Source organism: Triturus cristatus, chromosome 6 (assembly GCF_964204655.1).
Source record: "Triturus cristatus chromosome 6, aTriCri1.1, whole genome shotgun sequence".
Lineage (NCBI taxonomy): Eukaryota > Metazoa > Chordata > Amphibia > Caudata > Salamandridae > Triturus > Triturus cristatus.
Genome location: NC_140589.1, coordinates 603852997 through 603866797, shown reverse-complemented (window position 1 = coordinate 603866797; position 13801 = coordinate 603852997). Strand labels below are relative to the sequence as shown.

General features: G+C 54.2%; 1 protein-coding gene across 1 annotated transcript in view; it reads right to left on the bottom strand.

Moving 5' to 3' along the window:
• The window catches only part of NT5E (5'-nucleotidase ecto), a 559853-nt gene that overhangs the window by 318716 nt on the left and 227336 nt on the right, over positions 1 to 13801 (bottom strand). Inside the window, exon 2 of the mRNA XM_085611043.1 lies at positions 4651 to 4873. Coding sequence (XP_085467169.1) covers positions 4651 to 4873 — 223 coding nt within the window. The remainder of the gene's footprint in view (positions 1 to 4650; positions 4874 to 13801) is intronic.

The following is a 13801-nucleotide window of genomic DNA, read 5'->3' as shown; positions in this document are numbered from 1 at the left end:
AACCCATATTGGGATTGGGCCAAAATCCCATTATCCTCTGCCCATTCTTCTAATCTGAACAGTAAGACCCGACTCATAGTTTTTAATGATTTGTCTAAAAGAGAAATAGGGCGATCATTTTTAGCTTCAGACCTAAGGCCCTTTTTGTATATCGGGATTATTATAGATTCCCCCCAAGTCGACGGAATCGTTTCCTCAGCAGCCGCATTAAAAACATTAGATAAGACCGGACCCCATATAGTCATGTTGGCTTTATAAAGGTCAATTGGCACTCTGACCTGAGGGTTAGGCATTTTCATGACAGTTTTCATAGGAACAAGCATTTGTGCGCATGTGCCCCTGTTGTGTGTTTTACCGGGCTTCTCCACTGTCAGCACTGGCCCCATGCAGCTTGCCATGCTGTAGGATCACACACATTTGTGGCTTAAAGAACCCTTGCTGATTGAACACAGCCTGGGCACTTTAGGTGCCAGCTCTGTTTTTCCCAAGGCTGTGTGTCGGTCAGTGAGGGGGCACCTTTCCCTACTTGTCATACTTGTCACAGGGTGGTGCCCTTCAGCAATCCTCGCTGACCACACTGCACCTTGTAATAAGCTGGAAAAGAGGTGGGGCTCACCAGTAGCGGCCAGTATCTTGATAGGGTGGCGGGGCGGGGGGTAGAAGAGGGGACGGACGGAGTCGAGACAAACAAAGAAAAAACAAAAAAAACACATACCTGCCGCATAACACTCCTCTCCACTGCAGGCACAGGCTCCCAGACTCCACTGTGGCCAAACATGACGCTGCTTTTAACCATGACAGCAGCATCAGGGTTGGCCTGAGTGCCCTCGATTTGTGCTCCCAGTTAGACTGGGAGAATGTGCCTACTTTCTCTGCAGGTCGGGTTGGAGAGAGCATCAGTGATCATGACGGTTTGGCAGCCATGAGACGGCCAGCCAAGCCGGCATGCACACTGAGAGCAGTGCAACCACTCCCCCTAGTGCCCGTCATACCCTCGCCCACCCCCACTCCTTGGCTCTGGGAGCAAAAGTAAAACAATAATAAACAAGGGTTTATTATTGTTATATTTCTCAGTTGTTTGGCTGCTGGCAATGGGGGTAATACTCCTTGGCCATAGAGAAGGAGCTGCGTCTGGGGCTCACATGGCTTCTGATGCAACCCCCTACTGGAAACCTAGGCTGCAGACGCTTCTCTTCAGAATAAAGGGAAAGAATCCAGACTACATTGCACATCCAGCATTTTCGGTGACCGGCACAGCACTTTCAAGGAGAGGCTAGAGGTGCACAGACAGGTATATTAAGGTGGGAGGGTGTCACTGTGCAGTATTTTGATTTTACTGCGAGCTATCAAGAAGTAAGCTAGCCCAGCAGGTTGAGTGCCTGCTGTAATAATCCTGCTATAACCTGCTGCAGGACATAGTTTGAAATCATAGCGAGATTAGTAGTGTTTGTTCCCTATGGCTTATCGTGACACCGTTTCTGCACTTTGAAGAGTTTGACTTTCTGTGCTTCTGAGGCTCAACACAGGTCCCAAGTAATGAGTTTAAGTTATTGTCTTTGGTTTTAAAAAAATTTACTCCGCTTTAGGTACTGTTTCCAGCCAGACATAAGTTGGAAAACTTTGCCATGTTGTGCCGCTCTCATAGGTACTGGGTGACGAATATGTGTCAAAAAATGGAAAATCGTTCAGTGCAACAGGACACATTTTGTGATAGTATTTATCACTTTATTATTTTGGCATTTTTACACTTGTTAACATTGTCTGGACATTGGTTTTCTCAAATTAGTACCAGGACCCACATCCCCCTACAAGGGTGACACACTTTGCCTGTGTCATGCAGTGGTCTGCCTGGTGCAGATCTCGGGTCCTCTATTTTATTGACAGTACAGGCAGCATCTCCAGGTCAGAAGTCTTGGGTCAGTAAATGTTCTGCCCATGGGCTTGGGTTACCCTACATACCTGTCCTGGCAGATACTGCCCAGGGGCAACCAGTTATTCCACCACCATGGTCTGACTGGCACAGGAACCCTTAAATCTGTTAGTATCTACCTGAAGTAATAATCACATTCCCTGTCAGGGTGAAGACATGGAAAACTAGCTTTTCCACGATCATGGTCTGGCTGGCACAGGTATCCCTCAGGGCAGTGACAAGGGCCTCATTCACTGTGATTTGGTGGAAGTGACAACTCCTACATCAGAGATCACCAGTGTTCCTTCTGCATCTACCTCCCAACGAAGAGACACTAGGGCATTCTCTAACCCCTTCTCCTGGGGACCTTTCATCAAGGCCACATTGGCCACTCCTGATTCTCAGAGATTCTCTTGGCACTCAGATGCAGTTCTCTCTGGCCCCTCTCATGGGCTAGCAGGGCCTCTTTCTCCTCCAAGGCCAAGATCATCTTTTCTCCTCTGGTGCAAACTCTGCTACTGCATTTTCTCCCCAGCGGCCAGGGCTCTTTCTTATCTTCTGCTGCCAGTTTATTTTCTTCCAAGCTAAGGGTTCCCCCCTCTCCTGGCACTGCAGCCTCTGCAGGGGTCATTGTAAGGCCATCCTCTTCATGCACTAAGAGACTCATAAGGGTGGTAGGCAGAGCCCAGTAGAAGGGTCCAGTCAAGTCCAGTTGCCACCTATAAGCAGGGTAGTTTCAAGGAAAGGCCTCTTGTAGATTGTTTTGTCCGTGTAGCTGTGACAGGAGGTCACCCTTATGACCCTTGGAGTCTACTTCGTTATCCTGGGTACAAGAGGGAGATTAGGTCCCGTTTTCTAAGCTCTTCTCTGGTCTCACATAGAAGGTTAAGTCCTCTTCTTCTCTTCCACATGTTCAGAATTGTTCTGATGTTTGTGCCTGGAGATGTCACATTAATGACTGGCTTGAGCTAGTGGGTGGGAATGACCATTGGGGACACCCTAACCAATGGAGTGAAGGTTGCTGGGGCTAACCCTACCCTCCTTGGGCATTTATAAGATGGCTGAAGTCTTCACCCAAACTATACTTGGGCTCTGAGGGTTGGGAGGGTGCGTTGGGAATGCACTATGATAATCCTAATGCTCTCACACATCTAACACAAAAGTCTAGTTGTAAGCAGTCCCTGTACCAACAACAACCTCAGAGACTGAAGTCGTGAAGAACAAAGCTGAGTTTCAGCAACCAGATAGTGAATACACGCAAATTGTTGTGCCACTCTGTTTCCCTCCTTAGGAGTGCATCCCAAATGTCATATGAAAAACCCCACCAGATTTGTCAAGCAGGATGTGACATTCAAGCTGGATTTGACAATCTAATGTCAAAGAGGATTCTCACAGCCTGGCCGTCACTCTAAACAAGTTCTGAAGCAGTGGGGTTGGTGCTTGGTTGAATAGGACAAAAGGGGAGGCAGGCCCAGTTGTGAGCCACATCTGCCTGTGGCAGGGGAGACCCCTTTGAAATGCACCAAGGGAGGACAACACCTTCCCACATCACTGTCCCTGTCCTGGAAGCTGCACACACATCACTACACAAAAGCCATCAAGCTTCCAGGTGACAGCTGAATACTTACAGAAAGTCCTCTAGAGACTGTAAGGATTCTAAAGTATTTTTTCTGGAATAGTTAGACAAATTGCAACTTCACCATTAAACAGGATTTTGTTCATCTATCACCAATCTAAAATTAGCATTATACAGTTTTATAATGTAATCAAGTATTTCCCTGTGGAAGCAGCCAGTCTTGTTATAGTAACAATAGCTTTTATGCGTTTTCATTTTAAGGTCATGTGGAATAATAAACTTCTACAAATCCTACTTTTAAATACAAAGCACCCTGCCCTATGAGCATAAGGGCCCACCTTAGAGGTGACTTCTTAATTTTTTTAATGAGAGTTCAATCCTGTCAAAAGGGCCTATTTTGAGAGATTGATTGGCAGTTTAGAACTGAATACCCAGGTCACAGTGGTAGGTCTTGGGACCTGCTTAACTCTGTCACTCTAGTGGGTGAAACAAAGGGTGCTGCAGGCCACAAGTGACATTTAACTTACAGGCATTTTGTGTCTAAACTAGGGGCCTGCAGGTAAGTAAAATGAGTCATTCAGGTGTATACCACTGTCATCATGTTTAAAGGGAACACAAGCAGTCTGGGAAACAGTGTTTACATCGCATGTGTTACAACGCAGGCCGTTACATCGCAAGTCGTTTCTACGACTTGCTGTAGGGGGCGTGCTGAACTAAAGGATAGTATAATTTACTATTCCAACACCTTCGCTACTGTTGCACACGCTGGAGTTGGAATAGTAAATTATACTATTCCTAAATCCAACGCGCTCCCTACAGCAAGTCGTAGAAACGACTTTGCGATGTAACAGTTTGCGTTGTAACAACGCGGTCGTTGTAACGACCGCGTTGTAATCGCATGCGTTGTAGCGCATGCAATGTAACATCGCATATTCTAGCAGTCTACCATTAGTTAGCAGGGTAAGGTGCACATAGTCCTATGGCTAGCAAAAATAAGGTTAATGGAAGAGACAACAAATTCAGGGTGATCCTGCAGAAAGTGCAAATTTCCAACATGCACATTCACAGGAAGACCGCTTTCCACATCTGTCAGACCTGAAGAAATAAATATACATATGCTACAGTCAGCGGACACAGCAATATGAAATGTTTGCAAAGATCATACCTGTATCAGAAAGGACAGGCGTCTCCTTTGAGGTGTAACCAACGATGCCCACTTTTTCACCACCGACATTCAAGATTGTATATGGCAGAAAATAGCCAGCCAGTTTTGCAGCAAGTACATTGTCCGGGTGTATATTCGCACTCAGAATGGGGAAATTCACATTTTTAAGGAATGGCGTCAATAATCCATCTACACCATTATCAAACTCGTGGTTACCAAGTGCCTAAAATGTGAAAATATATATGTTACCAAAACAGAAAGGCAATGGTCACAGCAGAAAGTTAAGTTTTTTTATTTATTTAGGTTAATAATGATATTTCTAGTCAATATTTAATCTTCCTGCAGATTCTTCAGATTATGAATGCTACTTCTAGGTTTTAAAATGGTATGGAAAACCTTCTTCCTGCAATGACTCTCCAGCATCACCAAGTATTTCCATACATGACATCATTTGGGATATAGGCGCTAACCTGCGCTTTCGTCCTTCCTCAAATCTTTTCTACTCATCGTGGAGTGCATAGGAACTGAAAGAGACATGACTGAGACAAGCACAGAAAAACACGTTTGCAGACCTAGGGATCCTATTAATCAGGGGCACTAGCTCATCAGGGAGGAAATGGAGTGGTAAGGAGTGTGCAGCAAGATCATGTATCCACCAGACATTGTGTTACCGAACGTAAATAACTTTTGCTATTGATAGATAAGTCTGCACGCAGATTTCTCACTTTATAAATGAGTCCCAAAGCAGCACGTCCCTAAGAGGTAGGATGGAGCAGTGCTGAATAAGCAAGACAATTATGCAACACAGCGTAGGCAAATATCCATCACTGCATGCCTGAGAGGTGAGGCAGTAGTGCTTTGCAAAGTATGCATGGTTGACCATGCAGCTGCCAGGCCGATGTCGGCAGCTAGGACTCCTCCCAAATGAACTGTTGTTGGAAGGCGGACCCCGAGGAGTCGGTGAGACCACCAAGGGGGGCCCTCGCACTGCACGAAGTAGCCGAGTGCTGCCGAGAAGCCTCCTGAGAGGTCCTTCCCCTATCACGTACTAGCACAGTAACACCACCACACCGGACTCAAGGAGGTTGTCTCAAGACAAGCAATTCTTTATCATCAATAAAAGGTTACGAGTTCAATATTTACACGAAGGGATCGAGGGATCCACCAGAAGTCTCAATGTCTCTTTGGAAGGGTAGAGGTAGCGGGACAGTCTTTGGCAGGAATGTGGTACGAGGGTACCTGGGGCCCAGTTCTTATCCTCAAGCTGGAGGACCTCCGTTCTCGGAGGGGTCGAGCCGCGACGGCGTCAGCAGGGCTCTGGCGTACAGTTCGTGGAGAGCCGCGATTCAATCAGCAGGGCTCTCAAGATGGTTTCTGCTCAGCTCGAGCCGCGACGTCGTCAGCAGGGCTCCGAGGAAGGTTTCAGCGAGGTTGGGCCGTGACAGCGTCAGCAGGGCTCCGATGTTCCAGGTGGTTCAGAAAGGGTTCACAAGAGGGAGCCGCGACGCAGTCAGCAGGGCTCGTGATGTTTCCGACAAGAGTTCTTCTCCGTAGGGTCAGCCGCGATTCGATCAGCAGGGCTCTCGACTCCGGGATACAACTGCCGAGCTGTGGTGGGGTCGCCCCAGATATAGGTCTGGAGCCCTTTGATGTCCGGACCTATGCGCCCGAGGGGGCGGAGTGGCCGGGTGGAGGTGGCCAGACGCCCAGCAGGAGAGGCGCCAGGCCCATGGGAGTTGCAGGGCGATCACACCTCGAGAGGGGAGGACAGTTGGGGGTCCCATCGATACCATCCTCCGCCGGGGGCGATGAATGGTTCCTGCGGCACCCCCTGGCCAGTCCGTGGTGCCTCGAGGTCGGGGCTTCGCTGGGGTCGAGGCCGGGTCGAGCGGGGTCGCGCCGGCTGGTGCACGGGGTGACGTGGATGCCAACAAGATGGCGGAGCCATGAGGAGCATGCGACCACGTGTAGTTCCGGGTGAAGGGCCTTGGTGCAGTTCAGACGGGTGGCCCGTGAAGGCCGGGGCGGGGAACGGCCACAATCCAGGGGGTTAAGGACCACGCCACGAGGCCGGGTCCAACAGGCGTCCCCCCCAGCCGAAGGCATGGAGAGTCACCCATCTCCTTGGGGATTCTCCTCGTCAAGGCGGAAGAAGCGGGACAGGCCGTCGGCGTTGGCGTGGTCATTGCCGGGCCGGTGTTCGACGTCAAAGTCCATCCCTTGTAGCGAGATGGACCATCGCAGCAGCTTGGGGTTCTCGCCCCGCATTCGCATTAACCATTGCAAGGGCCGGTGGTCGGTCTGGACCCGGAAGTGGGCGCCAAAGAGGTAGGGCCGGAGCTTCTTGAGGGCCCACACCACAGCGAAGGCCTCGCGCTCAATAGTGCTCCAGCGTTGCTCCCGGGGCAGTAGTCGCCGGCTGATGAAGGCCACTGGTCGGTCGAGCCCCTTTTCGTCAGTTTGGGAGAGGACGGCCCCGATCCCATACTCGGAGGCGTCCGTCTGTACCACGAACTCCTTCTGGTAGTCCGGGGCCTGCAGCACCGGAGCAGTACACATGGCCGTTTTGAGGGTGTCGAAGGCTGTTTGGCAGCGGGGTGTCCAGTGCACCTTCTTGGGCTGCTTTTTGGACGTTAACTCTGTGAGGGGGCCAGCAATGCTCCCATAGTCCCGGATAAACCGCCGGTAGTATCCGGTGAGGCCCAGGAAGGCCCAGACAGCGGTCTGGGTAGTGGGGAGTTCCCAGGTCTGGATGGCATCTATCTTTGCTTGGAGGGGGGCCACCTGCCCGCTCCCTACTTGATGGCCCAGGTAGGTCACGGATCCGTGGCCGATTTGGCATTTGCTGGCCTTGATTGTGAGCCCGGCCCGCTGGAGGGCGGCCAGGACGGCCTTCAGGTGGAGGAGGTGCTCGGCCCAGTGGTTGCTGTACACGGCAATGTCATCTAAGTAGGCCGCGCTGAAGGCCTCAAGCCCGGCCAAAACCTTGTTCACCAGTCTTTGGAAGGTGGCCGGGGCGTTCTTCATTCCGAAGGGCATCACCCGAAAGTGGTAATGCCCATCCGGAGTCGAAAAGGCGGATCTTTCTTGGGCGCCGGGGGTGAGCTGGATTTGCCAGTACCCGGCGGTGAGGTCCAGCGTGCTCAGGTAGCGAGCGGCCCCTAGGCGGTCGATGAGTTCGTCGGCCCGGGGGATCGGGTGTGCGTCCGTCTTGGTTACTACATTCAGGGCTTGGTAGTCCACGCAGAATCGCAACTCCGGGGGGTGGCCGGGAGCTGCGGCCTTGGGCACCAGGACGACAGGGCTGGCCCACGGGCTGTCGGAAGGCTCGATGACCCCCAGGGCCAGCATCTTCGCTACTTCGGCCTGGATGCAGGCCCGCACTCGGTCAGGCACCCGGTAGGCTCTGTGTCGTATGGGGGGGTTCTCCCCGGTGTCGACGTCGTGGACGCACCAGTGGGTCACCCCCGGGGTGAGAGAGAAGAGGGCTGCGTAGTCCCGCAGTAATCGCTGGCAGTCGTTGCGCTGTTCCGGGGTCAGGGACGAGGCGAGTCGGACCCCTTCGATCGATCCATCGTGAATGTCGGATTGCAAGAGGTCGGGAAAGGGCTCGGAGTCGTCCTCGCCCCCCTCGTCGGTCGCCAGCAGCAGGCTCAGTTCGGTCCGGGCGAAGTGTGGTTTTAGCCTGTTAGCATGTAGGACCCGGAGGGGGTTCCGGGGGGACTCCAGATCGACCAAGTAAGTGACGGGACTTTTCTTCTCCACCACCTTGAAGGGCCCGGTCCACTTGTCCTGGAGGGCGCCGGGTTCGACCGGGGCCATGACCCATACTTTCTGACCTGGCTCGAATTCTACAGTAGAAGTGTTGCGATCGTACCACCGCTTCATGTCCTCCTGGCTGGCCTCGAGGTTGGCTTCGGCGATGGCTCGGAACTTGCGGGTCTGGTTTCGGAGGGTCAGGAGGTATCGGTAGACGTCAGGAGGGGCGCCTCGGGGCTTCATCTCCCAGCCCTCCTTGACCAGACTGAGCGGTCCGCGGACCGGGTGTCCATACAATAGTTCAAACGGGCTGAACCCCAGGGACTTCTGCGGGACCTCCCGATAGGCAAACAGGAGGCAGGGCAGCAGGACATCCCATTTCCGCCTGAGTGGTTCTTCCAGGCCCTGGATCATCCCTTTCAATGTTCGGTTGAATCGCTCAACCAGTCCGTTCCCCTGAGGGTGATATGGGGTCGTGAACTTGTATGTGACCCCGCACTGTTGCCACAGGGACCGCATGTACCTGGAGATAAAGTTCGTGCCGCGGTCGCTCACCACTTCGCTGGGGAATCCCACTCGGGAGAAGATCCCCATCAAGGCCCGGCCTACCACAGGGGCCGTTATAGTTCTGAGCGGGACCGCCTCCGGGTACCTGGTGGCATGGTCCACGAGGACCAGGATGAAGCGGTGGCCCAGGGCGGTTTGGGGGTCCAGGGGTCCCACAATGTCGATTCCGACCCGTTCAAACGGGGTGCTGACGGCGGGAAAGGGCTGGAGGGGGGCCTTGACCTGACCCCCCGTCTTTCCGCTGGCTTGGCAGGTCTGGCAGGACCGGCAGTGGTTGTCCACATCTCTCCGCATCCGGGGCCAGTAGAAGTGGGTCACCAGACGACTGTACGTTTTGTCTTGCCCCAAGTGTCCGGCGAGGGGCACATCATGGGCCAGGTTGAGAAGAAACTCCCTGAAGCGGAGGGGGACCACCAACACGCGGCTGGCCCCGAGTTCTGCTACTTTCTGTTCACTGTACAACAGGCCCTCGGCCCAGTAGATCCAGTGGGTGCCGGTCTGGTCACCGTTGGCTTGCGCGGTCGCCTGTTGTCGGACCCCTTCGAGAGAGGGACAGGCCTGTTGCTCTTGCTGGAACTGCTCTCGGGTGGGGCCCCCTTCGTGTTGCCATTGCGTCAGCTCTGGTAGGGTGCTCGGAGAAGCCATCTCTTCGGGGGAGGATTCGCTGGACCCAGGGTCGGTGTCCGCCTCCTCCTCGCTGCTGGCGGGAGGGGGTGTGAGCCCCTCGGGTCGGGGGGTCCCGGAGGTCGAGGATGAGCGGGGGGCCTGGGCGGTCATGGACCGGGTGATGGCGCAGGCCCAATCAGCCAGTCCCAACATTCGGAGGTGCTCTCGTCGTTCTACTTGAGCCCAGGGGGAACTCTCCAAGTCGTTCCCCAGGAGGCAGTCGACCGGGGCGTCGTCGCGCACTGTCACCTTCAGCAGGCCCGTCACCCCTCCCCACTCGAAGGGGACCAGGGCCATCTGGCATAGGCTTTCACTGTTGTCGGCCGTCCGTACAGGGCACAGCACATTCGGTAGAATCTGTTCAGGGGTCACCAGGTGGCAGCGGACAGCGGTGATACTGGCACCGGTGTCGCGAAGGGCTTCGGCCCGTTGTCTGTTGACCGTGACCTGCTGCCGGTACTTCTGGGTGTTGGTTGGGATGGGGGTGCAGGGTACCATTTCCCGGCTACCCAGGCAGACCAGGGACATGGCTGCCGGCTCCCACTCAGTGTTTTCTTGGTCGAAGGCCTCTTCCTCCTCTTCTCCTCCCCCCAAGGCGGCGGCTGTCAGCTGCCGGGGCGGGGGCCCGCCGGCCCCGTTTCTTCGGTTCAGAGGGCAGGCCGGGTCGCTGGCAAAGTGTCCGGTTTGTTGGCAGCCATAGCAGGTCACTGGTGGCCGTGGTCCGGGTCGGGCCGGGCCCACCCTTTGCGCTAGGCTCGGGGAGAGATGTGGCTGCGGTGGCCCTCGAGGGGGGCTCCTGGGGGCCCCAGCGGGAGGGTCTCGGTTCCTGTTCGGCCCTCCCCCCCCCACCGCGCTGGCGTGGGGGTCCGTTGGGGTTCCTCTGGTACTCCCCCATTGAGCTCCGGGGGACCCGGGAGTTGACCCATCGATCGGCCTCGACGGCAAGTTTTCGCGGGTCGGTCATTTTGCTGTCGAGGAGGTGCTGTCTCAGTTCCACGAAGCAATTGTTGGAAAGATGTTCCCACACGATGAGGTCGACCAGCTGCCCGTAGGTGGTTACTTTGCTGCCTTTGATCCACCCTTCTAGGGCCCGACTGAAAAAGTCCACATATTCCACCCATGTGGTACCCGGGATTTTCTTGCAGTCTCGGAACCGCTGGCGGTACATCTCCGCTGTTAGCCCGTAGCGGGTGAGCAGGGCCTCCTTCATGTGATCGTAGGAGGTCATCACCTCCTCCGGTAGCTGGAGCAGCGTGTCCCGCCCTTCACTCAGGAATCGCCCCCACAGGCCTGCGCCCCAGTCTTTTCGGGGCACTCGATGGGAGGTCATGGCCACCTCGTAGGCCTTGAACCATTGTTGGATATCGTCATTCTTGTAATACTCCTTGACGACCTCCTTCGGGATATGTACCTTGGCCTCGGAAGGCGGTAGAGTGTCTCTAGTACTGGGGGTGTTTGTCCCTCCGTTCTTGGCCTTGATCTCGAGCTCCTTGAGACTGCGCTCGTGCTCAAGAGTTAGTTTCTTTTCCTCCAACTCCCGGTGTCGTCTCTTCTCTTCTATCTCTTCTTGAAGGCGTAGCTGCTCGAGGGCCAGTTTCTTTTCTGCCAGCTGGAGTTCGCCGTCCAGTCGCAGTCGGGCGAGCTCTAGCTCGTGGCTCCGGACCTTTTCCCGCTCTCGTATTTCTTCTTCGGAGAGGCCGGTTTCTAGGCTCTTTCTTCCTCCGGTTGCCGGGGTCAGTGCGGTTGCTGTGGTCTCTGTCAGGGGCAGGGGCCCTTCTTCCTGGGATGGGCCTGCCCCGGCCTCCACCCATGCCCTCAGAGCTTTCTGCATCTCTTCCTTGGTACCGAGGCTGGTGGTTGCAATGCCTTTGTCTCTGCAGAACTGTTTTAATTCTTTGTGCGTATATTCTTCCAGCCGTTCGGGCTGGAACTCCATTGTCGCGTTGTTTTCCTGGCTGCTCATGATGCTATTCGTTTGGATGGGTAGCTAGTGGGTACTGGCTGGTACGTACTGCGTTCGGCTCGGATCCCGCCGCTGGCCACCAAATGTTGGAAGGCGGACCCCGAGGAGTCGGTGAGACCACCAAGGGGGGCCCTCGCACTGCACGAAGTAGCCGAGCGCTGCCGAGAAGCCTCCTGAGAGGTCCTTCCCCTATCACGTACTAGCACAGTAACACCACCACACCGGACTCAAGGAGGTTGTCTCAAGACAAGCAATTCTTTATCATCAATAAAAGGTTACGAGTTCAATATTTACACGAAGGGATCGAGGGATCCACCAGAAGTCTCAATGTCTCTTTGGAAGGGTAGAGGTAGCGGGACAGTCTTTGGCAGGAATGTGGTACGAGGGTACCTGGGGCCCAGTTCTTATCCTCAAGCTGGAGGACCTCCGCTCTCGGAGGGGTCGAGCCGCGACGGCGTCAGCAGGGCTCTGGCGTACAGTTCATGGAGAGCCGCGATTCAATCAGCAGGGCTCTCAAGATGGTTTCTGCTCAGCTCGAGCCGCGACGTCGTCAGCAGGGCTCCGAGGAAGGTTTCAGCGAGGTTGGGCCGCGACAGCGTCAGCAGGGCTCCGATGTTCCAGGTGGTTCAGAAAGGGTTCACAAGAGGGAGCCGCGACGCAGTCAGCAGGGCTCGTGATGTTTCCGACAAGAGTTCTTCTCCGTAGGGTCAGCCGCGATTCGATCAGCAGGGCTCTCGACTCCGGGATACAACTGCCGAGCTGTGGTGGGGTCGCCCCAGATATAGGTCTGGAGCCCTTTGATGTCCGGACCTATGCGCCCGAGGGGGCGGAGTGGCCGGGTGGAGGTGGCCAGACGCCCAGCAGGAGAGGCGCCAGGCCCATGGGAGTTGCAGGGCGATCACACCTCGAGAGGGGAGGACAGTTGGGGGTCCCATCGATACCGTCCTCCGCCGGGGGCGATGAATGGTTCCTGCGGCACCCCCTGGCCAGTCCGTGGTGCCTCGAGGTCGGGGCTTCGCTGGGATCGAGGCCGGGTCGAGCGGGGTCGCGCCGGCTGGTGCACGGGGTGACGTGGATGCCAACAAGAGGGCGGAGCCATGAGGAGCATGCGACCACGTGTAGTTCCGGGTGAAGGGCCTTGGTGCAGTTCAGACGGGTGGCCCGTGAAGGCCGGGGCGGGGAACGGCCACAATCCAGGGGGTTAAGGACCACGCCACGAGGCCGGGTCCAACAACTGTGGAATCAGCCATGGCACTGGTGGAATGAGCTAGAATGCCTTTGGAATGGCCTTTCTTAGCCAGACCCTTCTTGCAGTCCTTAACTTGTGAACAATTACGTACTGGGGTCTAAAGAATTGCCCAGAAGCCCATAGCTGGTGCTAATGAATGCCAGTCTGGTAAAAACCAAGGCTGTGTAGTCTATATTCCACCTCATGCTTCTTTTAACCACTGCCAGACACTCCCTGCCACTCTTGACAGTTCATGCTTTCTCCCTTTGTTATGTTTTATTCTGTCTTTCTCCTCCTTCTTTCCCCCTTTGTGTTTTTAACTCTCTTGGTCTGGGTCAAAGTCTGATGAGGAGAAATAAGTGCTGGTCTCAATAATGAGCACAGACTGTCCCCACCTGCAACTACCAGCTCAAATTAAGCACTGCCTCCTAGGCTTCAGTCAAACCCCAAAGAGCTGATTGACCACTCTGTCCTATGCAATGCAATTAGGTTAGTAGGATATTGCATTCCAGAGAGCCAGTTTATGCAGTTGTCCCTCTTCCTTGGTTGGATGCAGAGGTACGAAAGTTGATAGAGTGATAGACTGCGCCATATTAACGCCCTCGTTTATCAGATCTAATCTATCAGGGTAAAAGGGCCTGAAGTTCTCCAATAGAAGTAATTGCATCCAACACAACTATTAGATTTGGACGCTGAACGGGGGTGTACCTGGGAATCGGCTTGTATGGAATTGCTATCAAGAAAGTCAAACCAAGGTTCAACTCCCACTGAGAGGCAAAAAACTGAGTGGGAGGGAACAAGTAAAGCAAACTGTTTGGAAAATATGGTGGCCTAAACAGGTAAGGGTGATCTGTAAGGCACATAAACGCAGCTGATAGGTACCCCTTTCCAAACCTTTATTTACATTTTCAAAAGATAAGTACAGATAAACAGTACAGTACAACTTAGTCAACATCATATAGATTTAA